At 37.9% G+C, this 19,957-nt stretch overlaps 1 protein-coding gene across 2 annotated transcripts; it reads left to right on the forward strand.

Moving 5' to 3' along the window:
* Window positions 1-9,021: 9,021 nt before the first annotated feature.
* Window positions 9,022-18,876, forward strand: TLR3 (toll like receptor 3). 2 transcript variants are annotated; one of them, XM_061177566.1, is made up of 7 exons: window positions 9,022-9,162; window positions 9,269-9,360; window positions 10,557-10,649; window positions 11,371-11,822; window positions 13,362-13,553; window positions 15,196-17,048; window positions 17,287-18,876. In XM_061177566.1, the coding sequence occupies exons 4-7, from the start codon at window positions 11,379-11,381 to the stop codon at window positions 17,513-17,515; spliced, it is 2,718 nt and encodes a 905-aa protein (XP_061033549.1). In that variant the 5' UTR covers window positions 9,022-9,162; window positions 9,269-9,360; window positions 10,557-10,649; window positions 11,371-11,378; the 3' UTR covers window positions 17,516-18,876. The 2 variants fall into 2 exon arrangements, with proteins under 2 accessions (XP_061033549.1, XP_061033550.1); XM_061177567.1 differs by having other exon boundaries at window positions 9,269-9,350.
* The last annotated feature ends 1,081 nt before the right edge of the window (window positions 18,877-19,957 follow it).

Raw genomic sequence — 19,957 nt, forward strand, 5'->3', positions numbered from 1 at the left:
TTAGTAAATGAAAATCACTTTCAGAGATAATAATGGAATCAACATCATATCCATAATAATACAACTAGAAAAACCCTCTTTGTTAAGAATATTTGCCAGGGGAAATCCACCAGGCAACAGAAGACTGTCAAGTGCAACTGCACACCATCCAGTTGGCTGTTGGTCTTGTAACAACTGGTCTCAGAGTTTTCATTAGTTTGCAATCTGGAGGCCTAAGCCTTCCAAGTAAGTCCTTGTTTCAACCATATATGATGAATTCTGATGTCCCCTTGCCATCCAGTTTAGCCCAAAGACCTCACTAGCTTGCCCATCACCAACCAAACTGACAACGGAGGCAGAGGGCACCTAGTCTTTGGCTACATTAGAGCACCTGCCAACAGACTAATGCTGAAGCTCCAGCCTCAGACAAGGATATTTCAGTTGCCTAACCACCTGACACCCTGTTAACCACATGCATCCAAATCAGGCCATTGGATTTAAATCCTATTTGCAGTAAAGTCTCTCATCATCTATCTGGGCAAAACCTTGGATTATTGGGAGCTTTTAGATTCAGCCACCCTTAATTAGGATAGTAATTGTGCAATTGCCAGTTGGGTTCTGAAGCTTTGGTCCAATTACAAAAGATCACCAATACTGGCATCACTTTTGCTAGCTGTGATACACCCAGAGAGCCCCTTGATTTAAAAGATATTTACAAGCTCCCTGGCCCGACATTGCCTTCCAATTCTATGAGGGGCTCAACCTTGCTATGATACCGTATGGTCACAAAAACATGACCTACATCAACCCAAGTGGGTGTCCATGTGGGAAGGATATCCTGGTCCCACATCCAAGACAGCATTGCCCTGGTCCAGGAGCTTGCTGCTAAAAGTAACATTGCTCTCCACAACAGATATGACTTCATCCCAGACTCTCAGATCATTGCCATGGCTAACCTCTCTAAGGTGCCCACAAATTGGACACGGGACATTGATTGCTTTCTTCCTCTGATACTAGAAATGCTATTACACTTCCTGAGCTCACTGTCTGCTCACTCCGTGATCCTCATATACACCTTGCTCGCTGCCAAAACCCCTACACTCCCATGCCTAAACGGAAAACTTATCAAGGTTACTACTAACTGTGCCATTCTAAATATAAATGAAAATTATTAGTCCAATCCTCGACTTCCTGGGGAGAGGCCTCCCACTTTCCAGTGCCTTCTCTTACTCCCTCTCCCAGCTTTCCACCACGACCCCCCACTCTGCATTCTGACCACCCCTTCCCTTTGGTTATAAACAAATACCATTAACCTTTACATATACCTTCCTAAATGATTAATTTATACCCTCCAACAATGTAACTGCCAGACCTCCCACCTTGACCCAAGAAATACACCAAGATATTATTGTCACAAAAATTACAACTCATATTTTAACACACTCTTTAACTCCACCAAGATATTTTTAGAGACTCCAGAAATTTCAGTTCTATTTTCTTGGCTGATACCCTTTAAATGAGGAACTTGGTGATGGGCTGGCTACCAAGACTCCTTGTACTTCTTTTCTTTTTTTTTCTTTTTTCTTTTATTTTTTTTAACATCTTTATTGGAGTATAATTGCTTTACAATGTTGTGTTAGTTGCTGCTGTATAACAAAGTGAATCAGCTATATATATATATACATGTATCCCCATATCTCCTCCCTCTTGCGTCTCCCTCCCACCCTCCCTATCCCACCCCTCTAGGTGGTCACAAAGCACCAAGCTGATCTCCCTGTGCTATGCAGCTGCTTCCCACTAGCTATCTATTTTGGTAGTATAAGTCCATGCCACTCTATCACTTCATCCCAGCTTACCCTTCCCCCTCCCCATGTCCTCAAGTCCATTCTCTACATCTACATCTTTATTCCTGTCCTGCCCCTAGGTTCTTCATAACCATTTTTTTCTTTAGATTCCATATATATGTGTTAACATACGGTATTTGTTTTTCTTTTTCTGTCTTACTTCACTCTGTATGACAGACTCTAGGTCCATCCACCTCACTACAAGTGAAACTCAATTTCGTTTCTTTTTATGGCTGAGTAATATTCCATTGTATATATGTGCCACATCTTCTTTATCCATTCATCTGTCGATGGACACTTAGGTTGCTTCCATGTCCTGGCGATTGTAAATAGAGCTGCAATGAACATTGTGGTACATGACTCTTTTTGAATTATGGTTTCCTCAGGGTATATGCCCAGTAGTGGGATTGCTGGGTCGTATGGTAGTTCTATTTTTATTTTTTTAAGGAACCTCCATACTGTTCTCCATAGTGGCTGTATCAATTTACATTCCCACCAACAGTGCAAGAGGGTTCCCTTTTCTCCACACCCTCTCCAGCATTTATTGTTTGTAGATTTTTTGATGATGGCCATTCTGACTGGTGTGAGGGGATATCTCATTGTAGTTTTGAGTTGCATTTCTCTAATGATTAGTGATGTTGAACATCCTTTCATGTGTTTGTTGGTAATCTGTATATCTTTTTCGGAGAAATGTCTATTTAGGTCTTCTGCCCATTTTTGGATTGGGTTGTTTGTTTTTTTGATATTGAGCTGCATGAACTGCTTGTAAATTTTGGAGATTAGTCCTTTGCCAGTTGCTTCATTTGCAAATATTTTCTCCCATTCTGAGGGTTGTCTTTTCGTCTTGTTTATGGTTTCCTTTGCTGTGCAAAAGCTTTTAAGTTTCATTAGGTCCCATTTGTTTATTTTTGTTTTTATTTCCATTTCTCTAGCAGGTGGGTCAAAAAGGATCTTGCTGTGATTTATGTCATAGAGTGTTCTGCCTATGTTTTCCTCTAAGAGTTTAATAGTGTCTGGCCTTACATTTAGATCTTTAATGCATTTTGAGTTTATTTTTGTGTATGGTGTTAGGGAGTGTTCTAATTTCTTTCTTTTACATGTAGCTGTCCAATTTTCCCAGCACCACTTACTGAAGAGGCTGTCTTTTCTCCACTGTATATGCTTGCCTCCTTTATCAAAGATAAGGTGACCATATGTGCGTGGGCTTATCTCTGGGCTTTCTATCCTGTTCCATTGATCTATATTTCTGTTTTTGTGCCAGTACCAAACTGTCTTGATTACTGTAGCTTTGTAATATAGTCTGAAGTCAGGGAGCCTGATTCCTCCAGCTCCATTTTTCGTTCTCAAGATTGCTTTGGCTATTCAGGGTCTTTTGTGTTTCCATACAATTTGTGAAATTTTTTGTTCTAGTTCTGTGAAAAATGCCATTGGTAGTTTGATAAGGATTGCATTGAATCTGTAGATTGCTTTGGGTAGTATAATCATTTTCACAATGTTGATTCTTCCAATCCAAGAACATGGTATACCTCTCCATCTGTTTGTATCATCTTTAATTTCTTTCATCAGTGTCTTATAGCTTTATGCATACAGGTCTTTTGTCTCCTTAGGTAGGTTTATTCCTAGGTATTTTATTCTTTTTGTTGCAATGGTGAATGGGAATGTTTCCTTAATTTCTCTTTCAGATTTTTCATCATCAGTGTATAGGAATGCAAGAGATTTCTGTGCATTAATTTTGTATCCTGCTACTTTACCAAATTCATTGCTTAGCTCTAGTAGTTTTCTGGTAGAGTCTTTAGGATTCTCTATGTATAGTATCATGTCATCTGCAAACAGTGACAGCTTTTCTTCTTCTTTTCTGATTTGGATTCCTTTTATTTCTTTTTCTTCTCTGATTGCTGTGGCTAAAACTTCCCAAACTATGTTGAATAATAGTGGTGAGAGTGGACAACCTTGTCTTGTTCCTGATCTTAGTGGAAATGGTTTCAGTTGTTCACCATTGAGAACAATGTTAGCTGTGGGTTTGTCATATATGGCCTTTATTATGTTGAGGTAAGTTCCCTCTATGCCTACTTTCTGGAGGGTTTTTGTCATAAACTGGTGTTGAATTTTGTTGAAAGCTTTTTCTGCATCTATTGAGATGATCATATGGTTTTTCTCCTTCAATTTGTTAATATGGTGTATCACATCAATTGATTTGCATATATTGAAGAATCCTTGCATTCCTGGGATGAACCCCACTTGATCATGGTGTATGATCCTTTTAATGTGCTGTAGGATTCTGTTTGCTACTATTTTTTTGAGGATTTTTGCATCTATGTTCATCAGTGATATTGGCCTGTAGTTTTCTTTCTTTGTGACATCTTTGTCTGGTTTTGGTATCAGGATGTTGGTGGCCTCGTAGAATGAGTTGAGGAGTGTTCCTCCCTCTGCTATATTTTGGAAGAGTTTGAGAAGGATAGGTGTTAGCTCTTCTCTCAATGTTTGATAGAATTTGCCTGTGAAGCCATCTGGTCCTGGGCTTTTGTTTGTTGGAAGATTTTTAATCACAGTTTCAATTTCAGTGCTTGTGTTTGGTCTGTTTACATTTTCTATTTCTTCCTGGTTCAGTCTCGGAAGGTTGTGCTTTTCTAAGAATGTGTCCAGTTCTTCCAGGTTGTCCATTTCATTGGCATATAGTTGCTTGTAGTAATCTCTCATGATCCTTTGTATTTCTGCAGTGTCAGTTGTTACTTCTCCTTTTTTCATTTCTAATTCTATTGATTTGAGTCTTCTCCCTTTTTTTCGTGATGGGTCTGGCTAATGGTTTATCAATTTTGTTTATCTTCTCAGAGAACCAGCTTTTTGTTTTATTGATCTTTGCTATTGTTTCCTTCATTTCTTTTTCCTTTATTTCTGATCTGATCTTTATGATTTCTTTCCTTCTGCTAACTTTGGGGTTTTTTTGTTCTTCTTTCTCTAATTGCTTTAGATGTAAGGTTAGGTTGTTTATTTGAGATGTTTCTTGTTTCTTGAGGTAGGATTGTATTGCTATAAACTTCCCACTTAGAACTGCTTTTGCTGCATCCCATAGGTTTTGGGTTGTCGTGTTTTCATTGTCATTTGTTTCTAGGTATTTTTTTATTTCCTCTTTGATTTCTTCCTTGTACTTCTTTTCTTCCTTTCTACTCTCATGATAAATTGTTTTCTATTCAGTTTAGGGCAAATTATGCCCAATCTCCAGAAGTCTCCACTATTATTGTATTTAGGGCCCTCAAATATCCCCCAAAAACTGAACTCAAAACTAATGTCAAGACATCAAGGGGTCAATTGTAATACAGTTTTTAAAAATGCTCTCTTGACCCAGTTTTGAGGCCCTGGCCAGGGGTCGGTTAGCTCCTCTTCTTAAAGAACTTACTCATTTCCCTTGTGGGCCTTTCACACTCCAGACCACTGTACCACAGGTAATTTAGACAGAAAGAAATGTTACCATTTCTTTTGAAACGGTATTGATGTTAAAGTGTACATTCAACTCTTATATAGGCCTATTTCTAGGTAAAGTAAAGAATAAGATTAACATTTTATACAGGCTGTAAACTCTAGCTTACAGCTTTCTGAATTTCACTAGGTTTATGTACTTTTTCTCCAAATCTTTAGCCTAGTAAACCTCCCCCTCCCCACCTTCCTTCCACTTTTACTTCTCATTTTTTAAGAACCAGTTCTCATATTCTTATTATAAATCATCCCAGATACAGATACAGCTTCCTGTTAGGAGAAAAGCAAGAAGCATGTTCAAAAGCAACTGCCTATCCTTTTCAACACTGGATGCTCTCTTTAATTTTCTGTGTTGATTCAAAATTTGCATTATAAAATGGAGATCGACCTGCATGAGCATTAAACTGTCACCAATGACCAGTTTAATCTGATTACAGTAAATTATTAGTTGCTTTTGATACTTTGAACTTCTTTGTGTTAAGTGTGATTGTTAATGGCTTTGTTTGACATTTATCACTCCATTCCCTGGATGCCCAGTAGGCATCAGTTCATTCAAATTTAATTAGGATATTTAAAGTGTAGGATGATATCATATTGTATATCAACTATACTCCAATTTAAAAGAAAGGGAAAAAAGTAAGAATAACAAGGGCAAATGCTCTTAACAGCAGATTTTGATTTGAAATCAAGCTGCTCCTCACATAGACAGGGGTAGCACCACGAGGGTTATTTATTTAATCATGACTCTGTAGAACAATTCCAGGAGGCCAATTTACTCATAATAAATACTGGGAAAATGTCCAAGTTGAAAGTAAATAAATAAATAGAAAGAAAGTAGGATGATAGTGAAGTTTGGTCTGGAATTTTATTTTATTCTATTTTGTTTATTTTTTGCCTTGCCACGTGGCATGTGGGATCTTAGTTCCCTGACCGGGGATCGAACCCATGCTTCCTGCAGTGGAAGTGTGGAGTGTTAACCACTGGACCTGGAATTTTATTTTTCATATTAATAAATGAATATCAAATTTAAGGCATAGAGTTTGAAGAGACCTTCACCATATCCTGAGACTGTCAGTGAAGGAGAGTGAGACCCATTCACACGAAACCACCTCCCAGATTTACAAGAGAGAGGAAGATATCACCACTTTTCATCTACCATGTAAAATTACAAAAAAATAAAAAAATAAGGAAAAGCTCAAGTTAAGCTAGAAGCTCTGTGTGTCAAATGTTGGTTTCTTTTTCAGAGGGGAAGTTCAAGTTCAGTCCTGCTCAGTGGACATGAGTGAGAGTAACAGGAGGGGCACAGTGTTATTTCTTCTCATTAAAGTTCTTGCTGAGTTTGTTGTCCGGTTGACAACAAACTTAATTTAAACCAGCTGAAGCTCAGTGAGCAGAAATGGAAATGACACTGGCAAGAGGAACTGCACCTTTACTTTAGAGAAAGAGTTCACAAAGAAAAAAGAAAAAGAGATGCCTTCTGGAATTTCAGACAGTTCAGAGCAGGACCATGTCCTTTCTGAATGGTGGCTGTGAAGGGAGATGGGTCAGCACAGTTCAAAATGATGGTCTATCTGATGCTCTGAGGGAAATGTAACTGTTTATCTAGGTCCATAATATACTTATCACATTGTTAACCCACGGGAAGTTTTTGTTTGTCTGTTTTGGAATCATAGTTAACATACAGTATTATATTAGTTTCAGGTGTACAACATAGTGATTCAATATTTTTATACATTATGATCACCACAATAAGTCTAGTTACCATCTGTCACCATGCAAACTTATTCCAAGGTTATTGACTATATTCTTTATGCTGTACATTACACACCAGTGACTTATTTATTTTGTAGCTGGAAGTTTGTACTTCTTCATCCACTTCACCTACTTCATCTGTTCTCCCGCCTGCCCCCATCTGGCAACTACCAGTTTGTTCTCTGTATCTATGAGTCTGTTTCTGTTTTGTTTGTTTGTTTCTTTCTTTGTTTGTTCTGGTTGTTTCGAGTCCATATATGGACATATATCATAGTTTTGATTTAATTCTCTTAAAAAGGGAAAAATAAGCTTTTTCACTGTAGCACCTACCACCATAATAGCTAAATAAGTTAATGCATAATTGAGAAATATACACTGGAGAGAAACTGACCTGTGTTGTATTTAGAAGCCAGCATGAATTGAGGACTATTAATATCTGGATGAGAACTGGTATTATGCCTAAACTGATTATTGCATTATGAGACTACCAATAAAAATTATTTTTTGGAAGCCATTCTTTAGTTCAACCAAGTCCTAAGTCCTAAGGCATAAGAGATGGGTGTGTATGGTTGTGGGGGGAATGAATTTCATTTATCTGATGATACCTAACACATCACTCCAAATTTTTTTGGTTTAAAACATGAGTCATTTATTTGTTTACTCCTCTGGAATTTTGGCAGGACTTGTGGGGACAGCTCATCTCTGCTCCATGGGGCATCAGCTGGGATCGGAAAATCCACTCCCGATATGGCTTACTCAATGGCTGTCTTCTGGGTGCTCAGTTGGAGCTATTGGCTAGACCCTCAGTTCTCCTCCGTGTTGCCTTGCACAAGGCTAGGCTGGGCATCTCACCACACAGCGACTGGGTTCTGAGAGGAAGAGGGACAGTCCTAATATGCAAATGCTTATCCAGCCTTGGCTTGCTTCATGCTTACTAATATCCCGTTGGCCAAAGCTAGTCACGTGGTCAAGCCCAGGGTCAATGTGGAGACCACACAAGGGTCTGAATACTGAAGAGCAGCCTGGTTCATTGGAGCCCAAAGTGACAGCCTACCATGGAAGACTGGCCAGAGGGTCACACACAAAGAGCACGCCCTGTCCTGCCTTCAGGGACTCACAGAGAAGAAACCTTTTGAATAGTAGTAACGTTTTACTGCACATCCCAATGGGTAGATGTGGGGGACAGTCGTTTGCCTGCTTATGCCATTATATCATAGATGTGACGGCAGAATCAGAAAAGTGTAACCGCAAGGTGGTCCAGCTAAGGCTGGAGCCCAGGAAAGGGCATTTTGCACCCTGATACAAACTAACTTCTTGCTCTCAATTCTGCAGTCAAGTCAAGCTAATGACATGTTTCAACTGTTCCAGGCTGTTTTCTTACTTCACTTGTATAAAGCATTAAGGCAACTTGCGGTATGTCCTCAGGCAAATCCCTCACCTAGCTCTGTTTCGTTTTCCTCACTTCTCAAACAAGGGAGCTGGATTCAGTGATCTCTACAGTTCCTGCCAATTGTTATATTTTACTGTGTAACATTATAGTTATCCTATGATGTTATATCAACAATGAAAACGTGTTACTTTTTTGGCAAGCATGTTCCTTACACTAGTTGAAGTCAGTAAAGCTAATTGATAACTAAATAGTGAATCTGAACTTTCTCCGGGCTCATCTATTTGTTCCCTAACAGATTCTGACCATGTAAAGTGGAACAGCGTGAGTTAGGACCGGCTCCTGGCTTTGCCAAGCCCAGCTCTTTCTCTGCTGTGAAACTTGGTCTCTTTGATCAAAAGGTTAATTTCTGCATTATTTGTCTTACAAAGTTGCTAAGAAGATAAAGTGAGATAACAGAAGTGAAAGTGCTTAGCTTTGATTAGGGACTGAGTTTTTTTCCTGTCCCTCTAACCGATTCTGACCGCCATGCATCAGGCTTTGGTTTAAAAAAAAAAATAGAGGAATTCGCTCTCAGTTAGATATTCATTAACCTCTAGAGCCCTGCCCACATCAACGGGCGAGGTCTTAATTCTTTCAACTTTCTCTGTTGCTAAATCTGTGACCCTCTTAATAAAACCCAAGGGACTGTACAGAAGAAGAAAAAACAAGACATTTTTAAGAAACAATGTAAAATACCTCTTGCTGAGATTGTGATTTTTTTCCTTTGCCCTTCTTAGAATGTACCAAGGAGAAAAGGTTGTGTTTTTTTTTTAACTTTAGTTTCACTTTCCAGATTGCAGCAAACGTCCTCACTTCCCAGATGAAAACCACTGGATTTGGACTAATGAAGAAAGGAACGGTCAGCTGCCGTCAGAGTAAGTGAAGGTGTGTATTTTAAATTCTTCCTGGGATGGGATCTCTCATGTTGGGTACAGCTAGAATGCTTGTTGGCTTTCACATTCTTTGATCTTTCTTGGATCTGGTGCTTGAGATCGAGTCAGAATCATTCAACATGGAGAGTAGAAAAAGGGGAAAGAATATAGGTGTGAAGAGACTTGTATCACAACTCAGAGGACAAGGGACAGCAACAGTTTCTCATTAACATGATAAAACATTTTATGCAGTATTTTTTTTTTTTCCTTTGTAGTGTTCTGTAACTGGGAAAGCACATTAGGGAAGCGATGGAAATCATTCGGCAACAGCCTTTTTAAAAAAATCACATCTTTGTCTTAAAGATGCAAAGCCCTGTGAGCTTTAAAGAGCTTATCTCTTTTTCTCAGTTTTCTTGGCTGGAGAGGAGACAGGGGCTGGCATTTTATAATGGGCTTGACAAGCAGAAAACACTTCAGGTATTCCTAGGAGTAAGAAAATGGCTTTCTTTGGCCTCATAAAGGAAAACGGAAGAAGATGAGACATGGAAAGATCTTCAGATGTGTAGCAAGGTCAGAAATGAGCAAATATGGGCTGGTCGGCCTCGGGCGGTACTGGTTTCAGGAAGTTGGCTCCCAACTTTACAGTAGGATTATGTGTTAGTGTGTATCTGCAGATAGATGTGCCTGCATAAATTTAGGGGAAAAAATATTGTGAATTTACAAACCAAACTGTACAAGCCAAACTGCAAATAATGATTAAGCACCCTGGCGGCAGATGCCACGTCGCAAACATGATGCAATATTGTCTTTTACTTGGACAAAGAAATGTGTAATCCTAGGTTTTTCAAAATTGCAAGGCCCAGTGAATCTACTTTTCATCTCTTTTAAACTTCCTTTGTTTCTGTTACGTCTCATGAAACATCAACTCTTCACTCTAATTTCATTCTCTCCCTTTTTTTTTTGTTTGTTTTACTGTAGCACATTCTAGAATAACTTTTTCATGAGTCTGTGCATATCTCAAAACGCTTCTTCCCCTTACCTTTAATTGTTCAGCCTCATATGAAATTTGGGGTTCAAAATTATTCCCCCTGCACGTTTTGAAAGCTTAGCACTATTGTTTTCTAGGGGCTCATGTTGCTGATGAAAAGTTTTGTGGCAATCAGGATCTCTTTCCTCTGGAAGTAATTGATCATATGTTCTCCTTAAAAGGTTTTAGGATTTTTTTTGGTGGATGATCACAATTCTGACGTTTCAGAAGAGTCTGTGTCTTCTTCCTTTTTCACTCATCCTGCCTGGCATTTGGTGAGTCTCTTCCATCAGGGGAAGTGTATCTTCATATCTGGGAATGTCTTTCAGTCCTTATATGTTTTGTAAATGGCTTAATCCTTCTCAGTAATTCTTACCTCTAGCTACAGCCCTTCCAGAAGAGGTAAATGTCACCTAGGCAAGGAGGGGAATATATTTCAGGTACTATGCCTGTGAGTTGGTAAATAGAGGTAGTACCCTTATGGTACTGGAAAGAGAGTTTTCAGAATAGGCTTTAGAACTGTAACAATAGAGTAAATGAAATTTAAAAATAACTAAGAAAAAATGTGAAGAGGATGAGGAAATAGTATAATTAAGTTCATCATCTTTTTGGTGGGAAGAAACTACTTAAAGTCCAGAAATGAAGAAATAGAAACATAAGCATATTATTTAGGTTTGTGGAAGTGACCATGAGAATTAAAATAGAAACAGTCAAGAGGTTTACCTTGGAACGTTGCAACTGGGGTGGAGGTGAAGAGCAAGGAGGGAGTTTGTTTTTTGATCCTTTTTTGTGCTGATTGAATTATTTCCATTTGATGTATTGCTTGTATAATACGTACTTGTATATCATAAATGTTACGAGTAATGAGATCACATTTGTTACATATATTACATATATAGTCACATTTGTTGCATATATTACAAGGAATAAACCAATGCATATGGAAGCACATGTTATTAATGCTGCCCATTACTTTTTATGTTTTTCTTTTATAAGGCAAAATCATGAGCAGGTATTTGCTTTATCGTATCTACTCCTTTTTGGGACTGTTGCCCTTTTGGATACTGTGTACATCTTCTACCAACAAATGTACTGTTAGACATGAAATAGCTGACTGCAGTCATCTGAAGTTGACTCAAATACCTGATGACCTCCCAACAAACATAACAGTGTTGAATCTTACCCATAATCAACTCAGAAGATTACCACCTGCCAATTTTACAAGATATAGCCAACTTACTATCTTGGATGGAGGATTTAACTCCATCTCAAAGCTGGAGCCGGAATTGTGCCAAAGTCTCCCTTTGTTGGAAATTTTGAACCTCCAACACAATGAGCTATCTCAGCTTTCTGATAAAACCTTTATCTTCTGCATGAATTTGACTGAACTCCATCTAATGTCCAACTCAATCCAGAAAATTCAAAATAATCCCTTTAAAAACCTGAAGGTAAGATGGAAATGAATATTTCCATGTAAGAAATGAAAAATATGTTATCGAATATTGTTTCAAGTCATTTATGCGTCTTTAGACTTCATATCTAAATATCAAGGTGAAGAATAAGAAATCTGATCTACCCAAATGGGAAGAGGGGGGCTCCACACACAAATATGGCCATTATGATTGGAAATATTTTCAAGAGAGCAAATACCGTAATTTTAAAGAACTCTCTTCTCTTACATCCTTCCACTAGAAATAGAACTTATATTCAAGAGGTAGAGACCAGAGAGGAATCAGAATATCCCATGAAGAATGGCAAATAAACTCTCCACACTGCTGATTTAGTACCTGCAATAATGAAAAAATATGTCGAGTCCAAATTCTAATTTAAATAAAATTAACAAATTGATGCATGATAAAGCCAACTGTTCAGCTAAAAATTACATACTTTTGGTTTAAGAAATCTTCTACAGTATTGCTTTTCAGAAGCTACCACCTTTTTCTTGTCAGTACTTTGCTTGAATTTTAAATCTGTGAAAAAATATGCTAGTGTGTTTAAATCTGAGGCAATTATTAAGTGCTTTTCTTATATCAAAGCTATTTTCAGAACTCTGTTTTCTTCATTTTGTGGGCTTATAAAAAACTGAGCATTCCTCGACCTCAAATACCAAGAATAATATACAAATTTAAATATTCTTAGAAACATTTATAAAATGATTTGCTTGCTAGCTAGGGATTTGAAATTCTTTCTTGTGCCTTCTTAGATTCTGATGTAGATGAAATGATGTCTTTGGGCACAAAGACCTCAAAATCTGGTTAATTGCTGGCAAAATGTTATTCTTATTTTTAAAACATAAATAGAAGTCTTAAGCTCTTTGATAGACATTACATAAGATATTGCCCTAACATATATCAGTTTTTCCTTACATTTTACCTGAGTGGAAGTTTACATGTTCAAAGGTAGCACAAAGTGACAAAACATCCTACAGCACAGACAAAACAAAAAAATAATATTCTGAACTAGTCATGATGCAAAATTTACATAACTACCAATCTTTCTCAATATGAAAATCTTTTTTTTTTTTGAAAATCTTTTAAAAATTTCATGAACAGCAGCATTCTCCTCATGCTTCTTAAGAAAATATTTCTTCATCTTTTTTTTTGTTGTTTAGTTTCAAGGTTGATGCATGACACTATGTTTGATAAGCCACATGAATATTTCTTACATCATAAATAAATGCTTATTATAAATAAATAAGTAAATAAAAAAGCTTATTATGAATATTCCTTACATCACGAATAAATAAGCTTAAGTCATTTTATTTTGGTAAGAGAAATAAAGTGATTCTTTGAATTAAGAAATTAGTCTTTGTAGCAATGGTATTTTCAATCACAACCAAGATTTTTTATTACTCCTACCGTCAGTTTTCTATAAAATAATAAAGATGTGACATTTTGCTGTCCAGTTATTTCTAAGATTCATGTACATTTAAAAGAACTATTTTTCATGGCAAGACTGTAACTTATATACATATTTTTTCCCCTCAGAATTTAATCAAATTAGACCTAGCTCATAATGGTTTATCATCTACTAAATTAGGAACTCAGCTGCAACTGGAAAATCTCCAAGAGCTTCTACTATCAAATAATAAAATTTCTGCACTAAGACGTGAAGAACTTGATTTCCTGGGCAACACTTCTTTAAAAAGTTTAGAGTTGTCATCAAACCAAATAATGGAGGTAAGATAAAAAATTTTGTGTTGTACTTTTAAGTGTGGGCAGTCCCTAATTGTGTCACGTGGGTAAGAATCTAAAGGTAGAGATAGAGAAAGAGGTGATAACCTTTGTCACGTCTTCTAGAAATCCTTCACACTTACTGCTTAGGATCATTGGTGTCATCCTCACAAGAAAGGGAGTTTGGTAGCAATTAGGAGCTGGAGCTCTGCTGTCAAACAGAAGTGGGTTAAAATCCTTGATCCATTACAGACCAGGACTTTGGCCTTGGGGAACTTAAACTCTCTGGGTCTAGTTTCCTTGCCTATGAAGTGGAAATAATACCATCTATTGCACAAAATCCCTGGAAGAATTGGGGGCTTCCCTGGTGGCGCAGTGGTTGAGAATCTGCCTGCCAATGCAGGGGACATGGGTTCGAGCCCTGGTCTGGGAAGATCCCACATGCCACGGAGCAACTAAGCCCGTGAGCCACAATTACTGAGCCTGTGCTCCGCAACAAGAGAGGGCGCGATAGTGAGAGGCCCGCGCACCGCGATAAAGAGTGGCCCCCACTTGCCGCAACTAGAGAAAGCCCTCGCACAGAAACGAAGACCCAACACAGCCATAAATAAATAAATAAATAAAATTAAAAAGAAAAGAAAAAAAAAAAACCAAAAGGTTTTGGCCCATCAAAGCTGGGTTTCCGGCAGTGTTAGACCAGGGCCCCATGCCCTTAGCAGCTGTGCTGTGTTGCCTCTCTGAGGATGATGGTGTATCCTGCCTTTTAAAAGTAATATCATAACATGAATATCCTCCATGTCATTAAGAATTATTCACAAACTTAATTTTAGTGACTGCAAAATAATCCTATCCTATAGATTTACCGTAATTAATCTAATCATTTCCTGCTTTGTATTTTGACTCACTTTCTTCCACATTTCTCTCGTGTCATCCATTGGCCCTAACATCTCACAAGTGACACAGTAGAAATCAGAGCCTGTTTGCTCTCCCAGGAGACTTGAGCTCTATCCTCTCTGGATCCCTTCCCTCCTGCCTCTGCTCTCTTGCTCCAGCGCTGAGTCTCATAGCAGCCAAGGCTTCTAGTGTGGGACTGGGGGGCAGAGCGGAAGGGAGCTGGAAACACAGTAAGGAAATAGTCAGGAGAAAACCTTGGTGGGAAGACAGAGAGGATCGCTGGAGCTCAGAGTCATAGAAAGGAAAGTGCATGTCAATGCTTCATAATAAAATCCACCCATTCATTCCAGAATGTTCACTGAGAGCAGTGGTCACGAAGAGAGAAACAGGATCTGCCCCAGAGGTGACTTTACAAATAGTTTATTAATTACAATAATACTCAGTGTGATGAAGTAAAAGTACCAGGAGACTTAACTTAGCCTGGGAGATCAGGGAAGACCCTCTGAAGAAGTGGCATCTAAGCTGATACACGGATGCTGAGTAGTAGCCAGCGACCAGGGGAGGCAAGGGCTGGAGCAGGAGGTGGGTGATACAGGTGCAGAGGAAGGAGCGGGGAGACAGAGGGTTGGAGAGAAAACCCAGAGAAGGTGATGAAAGAGGAAAGGGGATTGAGTAAAGAATATGCCTGTTTTTCAAGGGTCGTACAGGCTCGTTGTGTTTTGGTTATTAACCTCTTTTTCCGTCCCACTCTTAGTTCTCTCCAGGGTGTTTTCATGCAATTGGAAAATTATTTGGCTTCTCTCTGAACAATGCCAAACTGAGCCCCAGTCTCATAGAAGAGCTCTGCTTGGAATTATCAAACACAAGCATTCAGAATCTGTCCCTGAGCAACAACCAGCTGTACACAACCAGCAACACGACTTTTGTTGGGCTGAAGCAGACAAATCTCACAGTGCTCGATCTTTCCCATAACAGCTTAAGTGTGATTGGTAATGATTCCTTTGCTTGGCTTCCACATCTAGAATATCTCTTTCTGGAGTATAATAATATACAACATCTGTCTTCTCGCTCTTTTTATGGGCTTTCCAATGTGAGATACCTGAATTTGAGACGATCTTTTACTAAACAAAGCGTTTCCCTGGCTTCACTTCCCAAGATTGATGATTTTTCCTTTCAGTGGCTAAAATTTTTGGAGTATCTCAATATGGAAGATAACAACTTTCCAGGCATAAAAAGCAATACTTTCACGGGATTGACAAGGCTGAGATGTTTAAGTCTATCCAACTCCTTCTCAAGTTTGCGAACTTTAACAAATGAAACATTTTTATCACTTGCTGGTTCTCCTCTGCTCGTACTCAACCTAACCAAAAATAAAATCTCAAAAATAGAGAGTGGTGCTTTTTCTTGGTTGGGCCACCTAAATGTACTTGACCTTGGCCTTAATGAAATTGGGCAAGAACTCACAGGCCAGGAATGGAGAGGTCTAGAAAATATTGTTGAAATCTACCTTTCCTACAACAAATACCTAGAGCTGACTAGCAACTCTTTTGCCTTGGTTCCAAGCCTTCAACGACTGATGCTCCGAAGGGTGGCCCTTAAAAATGTGGATAGCTCCCCTTCACCTTTTCACCCTCTTCCTAACCTGACCATTCTGGATCTAAGCAACAACAACATAGCCAACATAAATGATGAACTGTTGAAGGGTCTTGAGAAACTAGAAATTCTGGATTTGCAGCATAACAACTTAGCTCGCCTCTGGAAGCATGCAAACCCTGGCGGTCCTGTTCATTTTCTGAAGGGTCTTTCTCACCTCTACATCCTTAACTTAGAGTCTAATGGCTTTGATGAGATCCCAGCAGAAGTCTTCAAGGACTTACGTGAATTGAAGAGCATCGATTTAGGATTGAATAATTTAAATATCCTTCCACCATCTGTCTTTGATAATCAAGTGTTGCTAAAGTCATTAAGCCTTCAGAAGAATCTCATAACATCTGTTGAAAAGAACGTTTTTGGGCCAGCATTCAAGAACCTGAGTAATTTAGATATGCGCTTTAATCCATTTGATTGTACATGTGAAAGCATTGCCTGGTTTGTTAATTGGATTAATAATACCCATACCAACATCTCTGAACTATCAAGCCGTTACCTCTGCAACACTCCACCTCAATATCGTGGTTTCCCAGTGATGCTTTTTGATATATCACCCTGCAAAGACAGTGCCCCATTTGAACTCCTTTTCATGATAAATACAAGTATCCTATTGATTTTCATCTTTATTGTACTTCTCATCCATTTTGAAGGCTGGAAGATATCTTTTTATTGGAATGTTTCAGTGCATCGAGTTCTTGGTTTCAAAGAAATAGACAGACAGCCAGAACAGTTTGAATATGCGGCATATATAATTCATGCCTATAAAGATAGGGACTGGGTCTGGGAACACTTCTCCCCGATGGAAGAAGAAGATCATACACTCAGATTCTGTCTGGAAGAAAGGGATTTTGAGGCAGGTGTCCTTGAACTTGAAGCAATTGTTAATAGCATCAGAAGGAGCAGAAAAATTATTTTTGTTATAACACAGAATCTACTGAAAGATCCATTGTGCAAAAGGTAGGTGCACACTCTGAAATCTGAAGTGTATTCTCGTTTTTAAATTGAGCTTTTAAATATTACTAACATTATTCCTCACAGCTCAAAGTATTTTAAAAATACAATTAAGAAGAAACGTAACCTGATTTTTAGTGACAGATTAAAGTTAATTACAAGGGAAATGTTAATTCTAGAGCTTTGGGCTGTTAAAAACCGTATATTGATATATACCTTAATTCAGTTATTTTTTTTAACTTAGATTCAAGGTGCACCACGCAGTTCAGCAAGCTATTGAACAAAATCTGGATTCCATTATATTGATCTTTCTTGAGGATATTCCGGATTATAAACTGAATCATGCGCTCTGTTTGCGAAGAGGGATGTTTAAATCTCGCTGCATCTTGAACTGGCCGATTCAGAAAGAACGGGTAAATGCCTTTCATCATAAATTGCAAGTAGCACTTGGTTCCAGAAATTCAGTACATTAAATTTATTTAAAGACTAAATTAAAGGAGTAGCTTTCCTAATTTAAAAAAGTCCATGGTAAATTTACATTTTATTTGACAATAATGTAAATCTGTTCATTCATATTTATCAATAAGAATACCACAAGTATCTCTCTTCTATGGAGATATATCTCCCTATTTCAGGCCTTTTATTACCAATCAAGTTAATTTGACCCAAAATGAACAGATAAGAATATCCTTTACTAATGAATACACAATTGGGTTACTGAGGCCTATCAAAACAAAGTTTTAAAGTATTCCTCATTTAAAGAAAAGTTAGAGGTATATGAGTGTTTGTGATAATTATATTTGTTTTTTTTTTTTCTGGATGCACTCAGAATAAAATATAACTTTTATGGGTACAATGCTATTTCAATTGTGAAAGGGTAAAATATACAGCCATATTTTTAAAAGTTGAATCACAGCAATCTTTCAACTGAAAAACTTTGTATTTTAGTGGTGCCCGTCACAGTGTTGGTTTTGTTAAATGTTAAATACCGTTTTAATATACATACTCAGGACAAAAAACGTTTGCACTTCATTTTGATTACTTAATAAATATTTTAGTAAATACGTTTCCTGATATTTGGAATTCTGCTATATGAGGCATTAGAAGACACTATTCTTTTACTTAGAAGTATTGCAGGAAGGCTTATTTCCTAAAGGTTAATTAGTAGATTGGCTTTGTGGAAACAAAATACTGTCTTCCCCTGGTCACAGACTCAGGAGACGGCCCTGGCCAAATCACATGGTTCCACTGGGATTTTTTTGGACTGCTGATCTTGAAAATTACAGTGATAAACAAAATCTTAACTATTCCCAAATCATTACTGATGATGATCCTGGTATAATACATTCCCATAGAATATATTATTATACCATAAAAAAGTATGCTGTGTGTAAATTAGTCCTTATGATTATTTTAAGTTTTATTTTCATTTTATAATAAAAAGAGTCTGATGATTGGAAATAGACATGAATAGCTTTTTAAAACCTGTATAGTTCTGGTATTCAAATATAAAGGAGAGTTGAAATGATCATGTTGAGATAATTTCTATATTTGAAGCACTCATTTGTCTGCTGAATTTAGGGAGCATTTGAGATGTCACACTTTGGAACTTTGATTTAAATAGTTCCGTATTCTCAGAGCTAAGTTCACATAATCCTAAAAAAACGTAATACCCGCTGTACTGGTGGTTCTGAAGGACTCTACAACAACATGAATATACGGAGAACTCATTTTCACTCTCTCATTATACACCACCCTCACACTTGAGACATGTGTTTTGTAGTTTTTTTTTGTTAAGATTTGTTTTCTAACTGTGAAATAATCCTGTTTTATTTTGGCATCATAAAATAAAAATCACAACTAGTTTTTTCTTGATGCACTTTGTATGTTATCTATCAATATTCTCAACCTCACTGAAATATTTCTAAATCTATTATTATTATTATGAATTTATCAATATATTGTCAGTTTGTGGAAAGCAGAGCAGGAAGTAATTTTGCTTTCTTTCTCTTGTTTATTTGTTTATGAGGTAGTTGATTACATGCGCACAATTTTTTTTTTTTTAAGTCTAAGTTTCTTTTTTTAAAATTTTTATTTATTTATTTATTTATTTATTTATTTTGGCTGTGTTGGGTCTTCGTTTCTGCGCGAGGGCTTTCTCTAGATGTGGCGAGCGGGGGCCACTCTTCATCGCGGTGCGCGGGCCTCTCACTATCGCGGCCTCTCTTGTTGCGGAGCACAGGCTCCAGACGCGCAGGCTCAGTAGTTGTGGCTCGCGGGCCTAGTTGCTCCGCGGCATGTGGGATCTTCCCAGACCAGGGCTCGAACCCGTGTCCCTTGCATTGGCAGGCAGACTCTCAACCACTGCGCCACCAGGGAAGCCCCGCGCACAATTTAAATTGAGCTCAAATGTCATTTTTTTAGAAGTTGCTTAATATTTATGAGGTTAGGCTATACAAGGGGTGGCCTGTTTAACTGAACATAATTAAAACTCGTAAAAGGCATAAGCCTTGACTTGTGTTTGACCCACACAGGAAGCAGCGTCCTGAGCTTTGCATCCTCTCTGTTCTCAGGAGGAGTCCATCTCCCTTGGGTTCAAGACAAAGGGAGTGCAGAAAATGATGTTTGTCTGACCTATTTAATTTACACACATGAACTGACTTGTCTGAATGCTCTCAGGATGTCATCATGTAATCTGTTCACCCCAACTCCTTCCTGTTTTCACTTTTAAAACAAAATCCAGCTGAATCAACAACATGGAGTTTGAAATAAATCTAGGAATTTAGATTTTACCTAAAAATGACAACTTTTAGGCTGTAATAAGAAGTAGATGCAATCAATTTGTTAGTGAGTAGGGGGGTTTTCAATGCCATTTATTTAACAATGTTTACTTTTCCCAATGTCTACCTTAGATT

The sequence above is a fragment of the Eubalaena glacialis genome, chromosome 20 (assembly GCF_028564815.1).
Source record: "Eubalaena glacialis isolate mEubGla1 chromosome 20, mEubGla1.1.hap2.+ XY, whole genome shotgun sequence".
NCBI classification, from domain to species: Eukaryota; Metazoa; Chordata; class Mammalia; order Artiodactyla; family Balaenidae; genus Eubalaena; species Eubalaena glacialis.